The 14466-nt window shown below is 46.0% G+C and overlaps 1 protein-coding gene across 2 annotated transcripts in view; it reads right to left on the bottom strand.

Annotated features, from left to right (window-relative positions):
- CCDC60 (coiled-coil domain containing 60) overlaps positions 1-14466 on the bottom strand; it is a 163658-nt gene that overhangs the window by 28451 nt on the left and 120741 nt on the right. For both annotated transcript variants that reach the window (XM_042962526.1, XM_042962527.1), the window contains one exon: positions 8300-8407. In XM_042962526.1, coding sequence (XP_042818460.1) covers positions 8300-8407 — 108 coding nt within the window. The remainder of the gene's footprint in view (positions 1-8299; positions 8408-14466) is intronic.

Genomic DNA, 14466 nt, shown 5'->3' with positions numbered 1-14466 from the left:
TGGTGGGGTGGTCATTAGTGCTGTTTACCAAATAGTCCCAGGTCTTTCCGGCTCCTTGAGGACAGGGGTAGTGCTGTGACTTGCTTTGTTTAAAAGCGATTAACCTTTTTTTTTTTTTTTTTGACCATAAATTTCATATTTAAATAAATAAATAAATAAATGCGATTGAATGTGGCGTTCAGGGTGGATGCTTTAAGGGCCAGCCCTCAAGGCAGATTCCCTCTGCTGCCGAGTTGATGGTGGAAGCTTATGTTGACAAGGAGCTCCTGTCAGCCTGGGTCCTTGACCGACTAAGGAGCACAGCCCCATGTTGATGACACGTAGGACGCCCAGGAAATGCACTTGTGTTGCATTAAGCTTTTGAGATTTTAGGGTTGTTCATTCCGGCAGCTTAATTTAGTTTACCTAATTGATGTCCCTGATCTACTGTTTGTGTGACCTCAGGCAAGTCTCTCTGAGCAATAGGACCAGGAAAGCAGTGCATGCTGGTGGTTTAACAGTGGGTTTAAGAGTCAGGTGGACTGGATGTTCGAGTCTTGTGCCTGCCCTCCTTCCGAGGCATGTCTTTGTGTAAGTTACTTAGCCTCTCTGAGCCTCAGTGTCCTTATCTGTAAAATGGAGGGAATAATATTACTTATGTCAGAGGATTGCTGTGAAGATGAAATTTGGGGCTTGTTAGGGGCTTGGCGGGGTGCCTTGTACAGAGAACTGAACACAGTTAAACTATTAACAGTATGCTTTTGTCGACAGCGGTCTAAGTGTGGCTTGGAGGAGGGGCTGATGGTGGGGAACGAGGCACTAGGGCAGATCCATAGGGGCAAATCTGCTACGATTTTCAGACCATAATTTCCCCTTGCTGAAGCCTTCTGGGGGATCCGATTTACTAGCAATCAAGGGACCCCGTCGCATCTCATTTAACCGTACCCACCAAGCACATTTTGTTCCTAGTGTGTCACTTGAAATGTCTCTCCACAGCGGCCATCAGAGTGGTTTTCTCAAATAGTTCACTCAGCCTTCGCGAACCGTCATGTGGGGTAAAACACCTACTTCTCAGAGTGAAAAGTCTGTTGACCGGTTTCGAATGCATTCACGAGTCCATGACTGAGTTTGGAGATCGGCGGTAACTGCTGATTGTGCACCAGGGAAGGAGGGGACAGAGATCAGAGCTCCCAGGGTCTCCCAGGCAGGTCACCTCCCTAGTGACAGGTGCTCCCATCATCCTGCCACGGTCCCCTACTCCTGCAGAGATGTCCTCTTGAGTAAAGCAGGGGAGGCATTTTGCAATTAAATCGGTGCAGAGGGGAGAGCAGGTGAAATCCAAGATTTCACTCAAATGTCACCTCCCGAGTGAGTCTTTCCCGGATGACCCAATTTAAAAGTCACCCCCAACCTGCCACTGTCACATCACCCAGTCAATTTCTTTGTGACCCTTGGTGCCATCTCACAGCATCTTGATTGTTGCATGTTTATTATCTGCTCCCCCAAAGCTGCAGAGAACAGAGATGGTACCTGCTTCCTTCACTGCTGTATCCCCAGTAGTGCCTGAAAACAGCAGGCTTGAGGAACATGAGAGTTTCCGGGGTGGGGTGGGGGCGCACATGACAAGGGAAAAACAACTTCAATGTAATAACTGCTATTTTCGCATGTTCTTCAGAATGATGCTGCATTTTTCCCCCCACAAGATTGACGATCTGGCAAAGACTTAAAGTTCTTACAGGACTTGGTTAAATATGTTGATAAACTCCGCAGTCATTAAAAGTGGTTCCAATATGGAGAGACGGTTCCCATATGTTAAGTTAAATACCAAAGCCATAAGTATAGAATGGCCTTTTTTTGTTGTTTCTTAAAAGAAAATGACACACGCACATATCACATCATCTTGGTAAGCTGCAGTCCGTTTTGTATCCTGGACGCCCCTGACAAATATTACTTTGCAATGAATTTTTCTTTTTGCTTTTTGACACCAGACCGTGCCCTACATTAATTGAGGACTTTGGGGCTTTAGCTAGGAACAGAGGAAACTGCCATTTAGTGGTTAAGCAGGTGTGCTGGGCCACCGGGTTACCAGAATTCAAATTCTGACCTAGCTTTTACTAGCTATGCAATTTTGAGCAAGTTACTTAAATCTTCTGTGCCTCAGTTTCCTCATCTGTCAGTTAGAATGAGGCTCGAATGACGTAAAGTACTCAGAGCAGTGCTTGACATCGGAAGCACCCAGGTGCCAGCTATTTTCATTATAACACAGTAGGTAGATTTAGGAGCCTGTGTCATATTTGAAACATCAAAGTGTGGTTGCCTTTTAGCCTTCCATGTTTTTCTAAAGGAACAGCAGGTTCTTCGTGCCTGGGCAGCCCAGCCCTTGAGTGTGAGGACTTTCTTTTTTTCTTTTTCTTTTTTAAAAATTTTTTAAATGTTTATCTATTTTTGAGAGAGAGACAGAGACAGAGTGTGAGTGGGGGAGGGGCAGAGAGAGAGGGAGACACAGAATCCGAAGCAGGCTCCAGGCTCTGAGCTGTCAGCACAGAGCCCGATGAGGGGCTTGAACTCACGAACTGTGAGATCATGACCTGAGCTGAAGTCAGATGCTTAGCCAACTGAGCCACCTAGGCGCCCCGAGTGTCTGGACTTTCTTTTTTTTTTTTTTTTTTAATTTTTTTTTCCAACGTTTTTTATTTATTTTTGGGACAGAGAGAGACAGAGCATGAACGGGGGAGGTGCAGAGAGAGAGGGAGACACAGAATCGGAAGCAGGCTCCAGGCTCCGAGCCATCAGCGCAGAGCCTGACGCGGGGCTCGAACTCACGGACCGCGAGATCGTGACCTGGCTGAAGTCGGACGCTTAACCGACTGCGCCACCCAGGCGCCCCTGGACTTTCTTTATGAAAGTCAGGATTATACCCACCTGGACTCCCCGATTAAGAGTGGGACAGTCCTAGGCAATAAGACATAGATGATTGTGCTGCTTGAGTGTGTCCAGGGGACAGCTCCTCACACCTTCACCCCATGGTGTATGCTGTACCCTGCCTGGAAGGTAAATCAGGAACTCTTTACTCCCCTGCTTGGCCAGGGGTGTGCCCAGTTCTTTCCCACGGGAACTGGGGAAGATGGCAGCAGGGGGTGGGGTGAATGGAGTTGGGGAAAAGTGGCACTAAGGTTTGTAATGGTTGCTTGCATCTATCTCATCTTGGCTGCTTCTCTGTAAAGGCCCATTCCTTTCTAGTCAGTCCTTGGAAAGTTAATTTCTAGAAAAAAAATAATACCAACACAGGGTTACAACCCTTATCCAATTCCAGAATCCAAAGGGTGTTGAAAACCAGAAAAATGTTGGGGTGCCTGGGTGGCTCAGTTGGTTAAGCATCCAACTTTTGGTTTTGGCTCAGGTCATGATCTCACAGTTCTGAGATCAAGCCCTGTGTCGGGTTCTGCCCAGCACAGACCGTGCTTGGGATTCTCTGTCTCTGTCTCTGTCTCTGTCTCTGTCTCTGTCTCTCTCTCTCTCTCTTCCTCCCTCCCCTGCTTTTTCTAGCTCTCTCTCTCTCTCTCTCAAAATAAATAAATAAACTTAAAATTTTTTAGGGGCACATGGGTGGTTCAGTTGGTTAAGCTTCTGACTGTTGAGTTCGGCTCAGGTCATGATCTCACAGTCTGTGGGTTTGAGCCCCTCATCGGGCTCTGCACTGATACTGATGAGTCTGCTTGGGATTCTCTCTCTCTCTCTTTCTCTCTCTCTCAAAATAAATAAACTTAAAAAAAAAGTTTTTTAATAGCTTATTTGGCAGCAAAACATGACCTGAACTGATGGTAGGCTAACGATGACCTTTGTTTATCTTTATTATACACTTAGTGTAAATATTCATTCTTTTTTTTTTTTTTCCTGCAGAAATACAGTGTTGGATGATAGTTGGCTACCCTGTCCTCTCGGTGTGTGTATGTGTGTGTGTGTGTGTGTGTGTGTGTGATGTTTTCTATGGTGTTTGCCCCATATTTCCTTTCTAAAATGCCAAAAGAGAGAGAGAGAAAAAAAAAAAGCAATTCTGAAACACAGCTGGTCCCGAGGGTTTGGATAAAGATTTGGGTACCTTTATATATAAAATAAGTCTTTACTTTGCCAAAATAGAGGCCTGCGTCTCTGAGAGAAGGGTAATCAGCATATTTGTTATTGAAAGCTTGGTGTCTGCTCTCTCGTGGACCCAATCACCTTGTCAATTGAAATAAACTCTCCTGCTGGCTGTGGGATTAATGAGGATGCTGGGAAATGATAATGTGTGTGAATTGCCACATGATGAAATTGGGAAGGCCTTTCCTGACCCCGCTAAGAAAAGGGGAGACTCAGACGCAACTCATATGACATCCTAGATTCTGTAATCTGTCCATTCACCCAACCTTCCACCAATTCGAGCCAAATATGGGATCTCCCTGCAATTAACAAAGATCATCTTCTGCTTGCAGGACGGGAGCTGCCGATTAGCAAAAGTTTGCTGCCTGGAGAAAGGCCATGTTGAGGTATTGAACCACCTCACTTTCTTGCTATAAAATCCATAAGAGGGCAGGATTTGATCTACAGCCATCATCATGCCTAATAGAAGAGCAACGTCTGGGACCTGCAGGTCCCCGATGATGGATGTTTCCTTTTGGAAAATGCAAGGTGGGTGTCAGGGCTCAGGGTTTGTGTTTCAGATGCTTGAATAGCAGGAGATGCTGGCTGCTTGATGGTGGAAACTTAGAAAACACAGTCAGGAGAACTAGAGGTTTGGTGTTTCTCTCTTGGGGTCATTCCACGATTGCTTATTTTTGCAACCAGATTTTGGTTGACCTTGCTTAGCTTTTTTTCTGTCTGTCTGTATGTTTGTTCATTCTTCCAGTGACATGGATCTCATCTGTTGGTAAAACTCTGCTCAGAAGTTTCTTTCTTTCCTTGCGTTGGGTCTCAATGGTATTGATAATCATACAGCCAACTGCTCTTTGAAATGGGGATTTTAATCTTGAATAGCTATCATTTGGCTGTGCTCTCAGTCATTGGGATAAATGCTCTACGTTCTTTATCTTGCTTGATGCTCACAATAATTCTTCTGAGGCCCGCAGGAACCCATATGATGGATGAAATAACAGAGGCCCAGAGATGTTAAGCAACCAAAGTCACATAGCTACTAAGTGGCAGAGCCTGAACTCATCCATGTGCTTGTTCCTACTTACTCTTAATTCTTCTGGGCTCTAAAAAATGCATTTGAAGATTTGGGGAAATTTGAATTATGGTATCAGGATGAAACATCATAAATAGGGATTAGGCATTAAAGAGAAAACATCCTTCCCCTTTCTTGCTAACTAAAAAGATTTTCTGGCACTTTTTAGGAAACCTAACCCCCTGCCCAGCCCCCACCCTCAGATTCATATATTTTTTTTAAAAAATCAACCCCCAAAAACGGTGTGCTGGAGTTGGCTCATGCTGACTCACAAGAATTGAACGTGTTCCCGGCCCCAGGTTCAATGGCATCACATTGGTAAGCCTGAAATCAGCCTTGGCTGCACTATGCCCACCATAGATATTGGCATGGCTTTTCCTTCTTGGAGAACTGTTCTGTTTATTACACATTTACCAGCATACCACTGACCCCAAACTAAAATCACCATCAGGATCAAATGGTTCACTAGAAAAAACAAGCCCCAGCAAATACTCTGACTTCCCGTAGGGATCTTTCTGGATGTATTTTTCTGTCAGACTGATCTGGTTCATGTTCTGCTCTGATAGAGCTCGATATCCATGGATCCCTGATGGAATTCTGCCCTGACAAGTCACAGGTAGAGCCTCCACTGCTCCTAACGTGACCACTCTCTTTTTTTTTTTTTTTTTTTTTTTTTTTAACCGCAGATAACCATTTTGGGCTCATTTCTGGGCACATTCTGGGTCACATTTCTGGGCACATTTCTAAAACCAAGCAAAGGAAATGAAGATGTTCCTTTTTTATCTTCTCAAGCCAAAGCCTACAGTATGTTCTTGCCTCAGTTTGGGAGAATGGATGCCCAAATGTTGGAGGCGAAATTGTTGTGGCTCGTAGCTTGCTCGGGGACATGAAATGCTATTAGAAGTCCACTGGCCGAGGGTGTTTTTTCTTAGAATCTAAGCAATCAACTGTGAAAAAAATTAGATGTTGCTTTGACCCAGAAATTCCATTTCTCAGAATCTAGCCAACAGAAATATTTTCAACTGGGTACAAAATGTATGTACAAGGATGTTCTGCGCAGAACTGTTTGAAATGGCAAAAACTTGGAACCACCTTAGTGTCCCTCGATAGAGAAGTGGTTATCTAATTTATGGTCCACCCATACCATAGACCATAGGTAACCATTTCTTTATTGAAGGATGGTATTCTGTTTACAGGATGATGGAAACTGTCAAAAGAATGTGGAAACTTTGTATGTCCCATGGAAAGATGTCCATAAGACACTTTAAAGGGAAAAATAGAAAAATGTACAGGATAATATTTAGAGTATGATTCCAATTCTGTTTTTTTTTTTTTAAAGTAAGTGTATTAGTAAGGGGAAGACATTAGAAAGGTCTGGAAGGAGGAAGGACATACCTCAGATCTTTAAAAGAGGATTCCTCTAGGAAAAATAATGTGTGGGAAATGGCTTAAGACTGTGGTTTTCAAACAAATTCTGTGAACCACAGAGATATTTTGGAAATACCTGGGGTACTTTGTGGGGGATGGGAGAGAGTTGGAGGGGCCCTAGATCCCTTCGGTCTCCCAACCTCCTGCTTCGTGTAGAAGCTCCATTTTGACAAATTTGTTTTATACTATCGGGGTTTCCATTAAAAAAAGGGGGGGATTTCTGCTGCTTAAAAAAATAAAGGTTATAAACCAGAGCATTAAGGGAAATTACAGTTTTCAGTTCATCCCAACCCCAAACATGGAATCAATTGGAGTTACCAGTCTATAGGTGCATGATTTATATTTCTGGTTGTATTTGATGTTAGTTTATCTGGGCGCTGGTGCATGAGATGAATTAGGGCAGGGGTAGGGAGGGGGTTTGGGAGTGGGTGGTAAACACCTTCAGGAGGAAGGAGTTAATTAAGATTCAGGAAGAGAACGGAGTCTGAATTCTGAATTCACCTTGGTGGCGGGGCGGGGAGGGCGGGTGGGACTGTGAGAAAGAGGCCATATTAGTTTATTGGGGCGGGAGTGATGGGTTCCCACTTATGGAGGACAGGGAACTATTTTATTTCACTCAGCATGGGATTTTCACAAAGCGACTCCCAATTCCTTAAGTCAGGAAGTCCTCCCTTTTTCCTCATTCTTGGAGACAGCATGCCTCTCTTTAAAGAACCGATGCCTTCCATGCCTGCCTGTTCCTTGTTCCGCCATGTATGCAATGCAGTTCCTGCCGTAGTGGCCTCAAGGCTTTTGCATGAGCCCTCCCCTCTGGTGGGGACACACCTAACACTTGCTCAGGCTAGACCACAGGCACAGAGCTTCAGCCCAGCTGCTCAGGACCTGAGCGCTGAGTATTCCCTTGGGTCCAAGTGGAGAAACAGCCACACCAATATATGTTGAAACAAACAAAACCTTAAGAAAAGAAAAGCAAGAACAAAGTGAAAAGGAAGAGCAGCAAATAAAGAATAGTGTTGGGGAGGAGCGCCTGGGTGGCTCCGTTGGTTAAGCATCCAGCTCTTGATTTCAGCTCAGGTCATGAGCTGAATGGTTCGTGCTCAGCTCATGAGGCTCAGCTCATGGTTCGTGGGTTCAAACCCCATGTTGGGCTCCATGCTGACAATGTGGAGCCTGCTTGGGATTCTCCCTCTCCCCCTGTCTCTCTCTGCCCCTTCCCCACTTGTGTGCGGGTGCTCTCTCTCTCTCTCTCTCTCTCAAAATAAGTAAACTTTATTTTAAAAATCTTAAAAAAAAAAAAAAAAGTATAGTGTTGGGGAGACATGGTCCAAGAAGAGCGGTGGGGAGAAGCCTGGCTGTGCAACCAGTGGTGTGCTGGTCTAGCTGGCCAGTCCCTATGGTGTCAACACTCACGGCATGGCTGGTTGATTCCAAGCGTCCAAATGTGACTTTAGTGAATGTGGAGCTGGGGAGACTTTCTGGGAGGAGATGCACACCGTTGGCTCCCACAAGTCTGTATGGCCTGTATGCCCTGGCTCCGAGCTCACCCCTGTCTTGGCCCCACAGAGCACATCGGAAAACTCCTAAAGCAACCCACCCACCAAAAGTAGCAAGAGGAGGGGAAGAACAGATAGGAGGCCCTCCCCTACTGCCCAATCTGCGCTAGTTTCGGCAGGTTGAAGGGCTGAGACCTACTTTGGATTCCAGCAGGTGATCACAGGCTTCATAGTGTGGTGGGCGTGGTCGATAGTCAGGGCCTCCAGGAGCCAGTGGAGGGCACAGAGCTGGCGGAAGAGGGGCTCCCTGCAAAGACAGAAGAGGGGTGCACAGTGGGATCCTGCTGGAACTGCATCCTTCACCATAATGGACACAGAGACAGTTGTGCTGGCTTCCAGTTAGAGAGGCACAGTAAGTATTTTCCATACCTCATCTCATCGAGCCTTTGCAGTGGGCCCATGAAGATATTCACGGGCTCATGTTACAGATGAGGAATGTGAGGCTCAGAGAAATGAAGGAACTTTTACCAGGTTGCTGGGCTAGCAGGTGTCAGAGCTGTGATTTGATGTAAGATGACCCTAGGCTGGTTATGGGGGGTTTTCATGTAGGAGCGGGGAAACAATGGACGGGGTCCCACCACTAGAGGTCTTGACTCAGGCAAACAAGTGGGTTGAAGGACATTCATATCCTACAGATATCTACCTGTTCACCTGATAAAAGTATAATAAATACACTAAGAATGTCAAAGAAGGCTGGGAACACAAGGAAACTGGATTTATTGTAATCTTCCTCCTCCCCCCAGACTAACAGTTGGGCCCGTTGTTTTAAATTTATGGGTCCTTGGCCTGAAACTGTAGCTGGATGTTGAAGAAGACCACAGTGAACATGTTATTAGAAAATGTAACTAAAACACTGTATAAAAGTATGTCTAACCTATATTTCCTGATTTGGGGTGACATCTTGTATTATAATGAGCCAGCCTTTGACTAGGGCACTTTACACACATTATTTAAATCCTCCAACAACTTGCAGGGGTATGAATCATTGTCCCCATTTCAGAGGAGGTTATGAATCATTGTCCCCATTTTAGAGAAGAGGAAACTGAGGCTTGGAGAGGTACGATCACTTTGCTGTAGGTCCCACAGCTTTTAGTGACAGAGATGGGATCTGAGCATCTCATCCAGTGCTCTCAACAACCCTTAGAGGGAGGGTACTGTTATTGTGTCTTCTTTGCAGGTGAGGGACTCAGGGGAAGGAAGTTGCTCAAGGCCATACTCTTAGGGATTGGTGAGGTTCTGAAGCCAGCTGTCTGTTTAACCCCAGAGACTGTGCTTCCGTGGGCCCCAGCTCTGTCCAAAGTGCTGACCGAGCCAAAGTGGTGGTCGCCCCGGGAGTGAGGTCAGGAGGGGGTTAACCTGCTGCCTGCATTTATTCCTGGAAACAAGGTGGAGTCCCGACCAGCCACCACCTCCCTGCATCATCTATCCTCTTACGCTAATGGGTGAGATGCCTCCATTATGAACCTGTGTAATTGCTCTTCTCTGAGGTTGATCTTGATCAATAATCCCCAGGGTTCCCGGGCCTGATGTGCAGAGTGGCAAGGAGGGATCCACCCTCTCTGCTTCCAGGAAGGCACCAGTGCAGAAGGTAGGGCCCAAGTACAGAGCTGACCCATGGCTGTCCCGGTGAATCCCTTGAGAAACGTCCGTTTCTCTCAACTTGAAGGGAAACATCCCCCACTACCTCACCCTTCACTCCCTCCAGGGTGGCCATGCCCACCAGGTCTTAGAAGACCGTGGTCGGCAGCTATCCTTTCTTTTTCTCTGGAGCCCTTCCTCCCCGCTTTCTTTGTTTCCTTACCTTATTTACTAACATCTGCTGTTCTCTCGTTTCTAATTGAAAGGTCCTGCAGACCCGTAGGCCTTCTGGTTCTTGTCTGTCTTCCCCCCTTAGCACCATCTTGGTCCCTACAGGTGCCTTTTGGCAGCTCTGAGCACTGGGCCACTTCCAGCATTTTGCCAAGAACAGCAGCTAGCTGTGCCATGTGCCTGGCACCTCACGTCACCCTCACCATAACCCAGAAACTTGTGGAAAGCCCAGGGAGATGCCTCCTCCTCTGTTCACCCTAGAGAGCCCCTGCCAGCCTGGGCTTTGGGTTGTGTGGGGCGGGGACTGGGAGGAAGGGATGAGCAAAGGGAGTTAATTGGCCAGGTGGGGCCCTGCCTGGTCATAGGTGGAGGATGTGGGGCATGTGAGCATCAGACTCATTTCTGCAAGTGACAAGAACAGGTACGAACCTGACCCTATGCCTCCCTCCTTTGCTTAAAATCTGCAAACTCCCTACACTCTCTGTGTTGGGCTGAATTGTGTCTCCCTCAAAATTCACATGTTGAAGTCCCAACCCCTCAGGACCTCAGAACGACCGTATTTGGAGATAAGGCTTTTGAAGTGGTGATTATGTTAGAATGGGGCCCTAAGTTAGGGTGGGCCCTAATCCAGTGGTGTTCCTATAAGAAGAGGAAATTTGGACACACAGAGAGACACCAGTGATGCACATGCTTGAAGGATAGACCATGTGAGGATGCAGGGAGAAGGAGGCCTCTGAAGAAACCGACCCTCTGCTAACACCTTGATCTTGGACTTCTGACCTCTGGAATGATGAGAAAATAAATTTCTACTGCTGAAGCTGCCCGGTCTGTAGCATTTTGTTTTGGTGGCCCTGGCAAACTAACGCACCGTCATCTGTGAGACCCCTATCCACCTCGCTGGCCTTGAGTCTCCCCTCTTCTGTCATCTGCAGCTTGGTGGAATTCTGCTCCATTGCTCAGGCTCACCCCTCTCTCACTTGGTGCTGCCTGAGTTAAAATCCCAGCTTTGCCACCTACCAGCTATGTGCTCTCGGTTAAATTACTTAACTTTCCTGGGCCTCACTTTCCTCATCTATAAAATGGCAGGAATTGCTAGAGTGAGAGTGAGGAGAGGTGGCAGGGACTGTTCTCTGCTCTGATATATCTTCCTCTTCCTCCTCCTTCTCTGTCCTCTCCATCAGGAAGCCTTCCTTGATTTCTCTAGGTCTGGGTTAGCCTGTCTCCAAGCATCCTAAAGTATCCCATCTCTATAGCATATCTTTTTGCCCCTACATTCCCAGTCCTTGCTCTAAATACCTGTTTACTTGTCTCTCTAGCCCACGAGCCTACAAGCCACAGAGTCTTGTCCGCTGCAGGTTACTGCTGTTGACTAAGGTCATCCTTATAACAACCGTGTGAGGAAGGTACTATTAGTATCCTTATTCGGCAGATAAGGAAACTGAGGCCATATAACTTGTCCAAATTCAAAACAGCCAGCCAATGGCAGAGTTTGAATCTTAACCCAGACAGTCTGGCTTCTGAATCTGTGCCTCATCCATGATATTCGTGCTGTCTCTTGTTACTGGGGAGAGCCCTCCCTTTTCACCAGGATAAGGGTTTCATCCAATGGGTCTGGACCTTATTCTGTATTTACAAAATGTGCCTCTCAAAAACCTGCACAAGGTATTTATATAGAGCAGCTTTATTCAATTGCCAAAACTTGGAAAGAACCAAGATGCCCTTTAGCAGGTGGAGGGATACATCATCTGTGGTACATACATCCGGACAGTAGAATATTCAGCACTAAAAAGAAATGAGCCATCCAGCCATGAAAAGACATGAAGAGACCTCAAATGCATATCACTAAGTGAAAGAAGCCCATCTGAAAAGGCTACATAGTCTGTGATTCCAACTGTATGACGTTCTTGGAAAGGCAAAACTATGGAGACCGTGAAAAGGTCAGCAGTTGCTAAGGGTCACGCGGAGCACAGAGGATTTTTAGGGCAGTGAGAATACTCTGTGTGACACTACAGTGGTGTATACATGTCATTCATTACACATCATCTGTCCAAACCAACAGAATGTGCAACACGGAGGGAACCCTAATGTAAACTGAGGACTTTGTTGAGGATGATGTCCAAGTAGGTTCATAGGCTGTAACAACTGTACCCCTCCGGTGAGGGATGTTGATTAATGGGGGAAGCTGAGCACGGATTGGGGAGGCATTATAGTGGGGATCTCTGTATCTTCTTTTCACTTCTGCTCTGAACCTAAGACTGCTCTAACTATGTATATAATAAAGTCTTAATGAAGAAAAAAAGTGCCTCAAACCTGATGATTGTTCATCTAACATGTGGTAAAATCAACTGGAAAGAAGAAACAGAAAGAAAAAGGGTCCCCAGAAACATATTTGATAACAAGTCAGTACTTCCTCATAATGACTGTGTATCAGGTCATAACACACTATCTTGGATTTTATCGACTTAAAAGAGAGGCCATTTATTTTCTTAAATGCGGGACACAATAGACAAAAACACTGGACAGGGGAGCACAAAGACTGCTTCTAAAATCCCTGCGTTCAGAACTCCAGATGAGCACACTCAGATAGCCCACTCTGTCGAAACAGTTCCACCACCCAGAATACGAGTGGGCGAAAACGTGCCTGAGAAGAGAACAACGTTTGGTGCTTTTCCTAAGAGAAATCAGAATATGTCTACAAAGCCATTTCAAGCACCCCATGCTGACTGCCAAGGACAAACCTGGACAGGTGACAGGCACTGCCCTTGCTGAACAGTTGCTTACAGAAGGCTGTGAGGGGCAGCCCATCATCCCAGAGAGGAAAGGAGGAGCTCTTTCTCATTCCTAGAGACCATTCCCCGCACCTTTTTATACGTAAAGATCAAGTCTCCCTTGACATGATTGAATTGATCCCCATACAGCCAATTCAGAATATTCAGCCAGCTTTGGGATCAGCTACTTTGGGTGGAAGGGACTCAGCCGGCTCTGATCCACATTGGCTGATGTGACAACTGAGGATTTGAGAACTGATCAGGCACGCCGTGCCCTGATGCCGTTGGGTACACTGATTACAAAAAAGCCCCTCTCTGCATCTACACACTTTCCGGCGTGACTTTGCATCTTCCCCATCAAGAGGTGGAATCTTTCCCCCAGTCCTTGTATCCTTGATGCTATGGCCAATAGAATGTTGTGGATGTGTCATTGTATCCATTCTGAGCCTAAGCCTCAAGAGACTTTGGTGCTCAGGCTCCTGTTTTTGGAACCCGTCCCGACTGCCTGGGCTAGCCTGCTGCATGATGAGAGACATGTGGCCCAGTCACTCTTGTCACCTTGGCAACTAGTCAACCATAGACCTGCGCGTGAGGCCACCCTAGATGGCTGCCCTCCTGCTCACCCTTCATCTGGGCACACGCATGCACAAACCTGGCCAGGATCAACCAAACCAACCTGGACCAGCAGAACCACCCAACTGACTTGTAGACTGTGAGCAACGAAAAAATGGTTACTGTTTTAAGCAACTCCATTTTGAGGTGTTCAGTAATACAGCCATAAATTACTGATACAGTCATCAAATGCAGCCAGAGCCTTTTAACAGCCAAGGAGAAGAAGAGGACAGCATTAGCAAACTGTGGCCAGTAGGGCTACTGTCTCTTTGCAAATAAAACTTTATTGGAACACAGCCACAGCTTTGCATGAAAGCTGCAATGGCAAAGTTAAGTCGTTGAGAGAGAGACCGTCTGATCTGAAAAGTCTAAAATGTTAGTGTCTGTCCCTTTAGGACAAAGTCTGCTGATCCCTGGTAAAGAGTTTAATAGAAACCGACAGTAAGTACTGTGATGATAGTAATATTCATCATCCTGGCCTAACGAACTTGGTATAAAGATCTGATTTAGGAGTGAGGAGGTCAGAATTCCTGTTGTAAGAATTTTGGCAGGTTCTGCCCCTCTGGGCTTCAGTTTCCTTATCTGGCATTGAAAGGAGATGATTAAGAAACTCTCCAGTTACTTCCAAGGTTGATATAAGCCTCAGTTTGTTCAGACCAAATGAATTGAGGGTGGGGCCCAGAAATATCCATTTTCTTTAAAAAATTTTTTTTTTAAGTTTACTTATTTGAGAGAGGGAGAGCAAAGACAGAGAGAATCCCCAAGTAGTTTCCACACTATCGGCACAGAGCCCAATGTAGGGCTTGAGCTCAAAAACCGTGAGATGATGACCTGAGCTGAAATCAAGAGTCAGACGCTTAACCGACTGAGCCCCCAGAAATAGGTATTTTCCAGACATCACCCGCACCTCCATCCCCAGAGGATTCACATGCAAATGAAATCTTTAGAACCACTGATCTACACCATTCTGTTTCAGAAGGTTTGTCCATGGGACAGATGGGCAGAAGCACGTTTCCAAGGGATGTGATGAGAAATTACAAAGCCTATTCCTGCAAGGAGATGTTTTAAGAACACAAGTTTAGGTTTCCAGTTGGAATGTGCTTGAACAAATAAGTCT

Source organism: Panthera tigris, chromosome D3, assembly GCF_018350195.1.
Source record: "Panthera tigris isolate Pti1 chromosome D3, P.tigris_Pti1_mat1.1, whole genome shotgun sequence".
In the NCBI taxonomy this organism is placed as follows: Eukaryota; Metazoa; Chordata; class Mammalia; order Carnivora; family Felidae; genus Panthera; species Panthera tigris.
The sequence above is the reverse complement of the archived record's forward strand: the minus strand, read 5'-3'. Positions and strand labels throughout refer to the sequence as shown.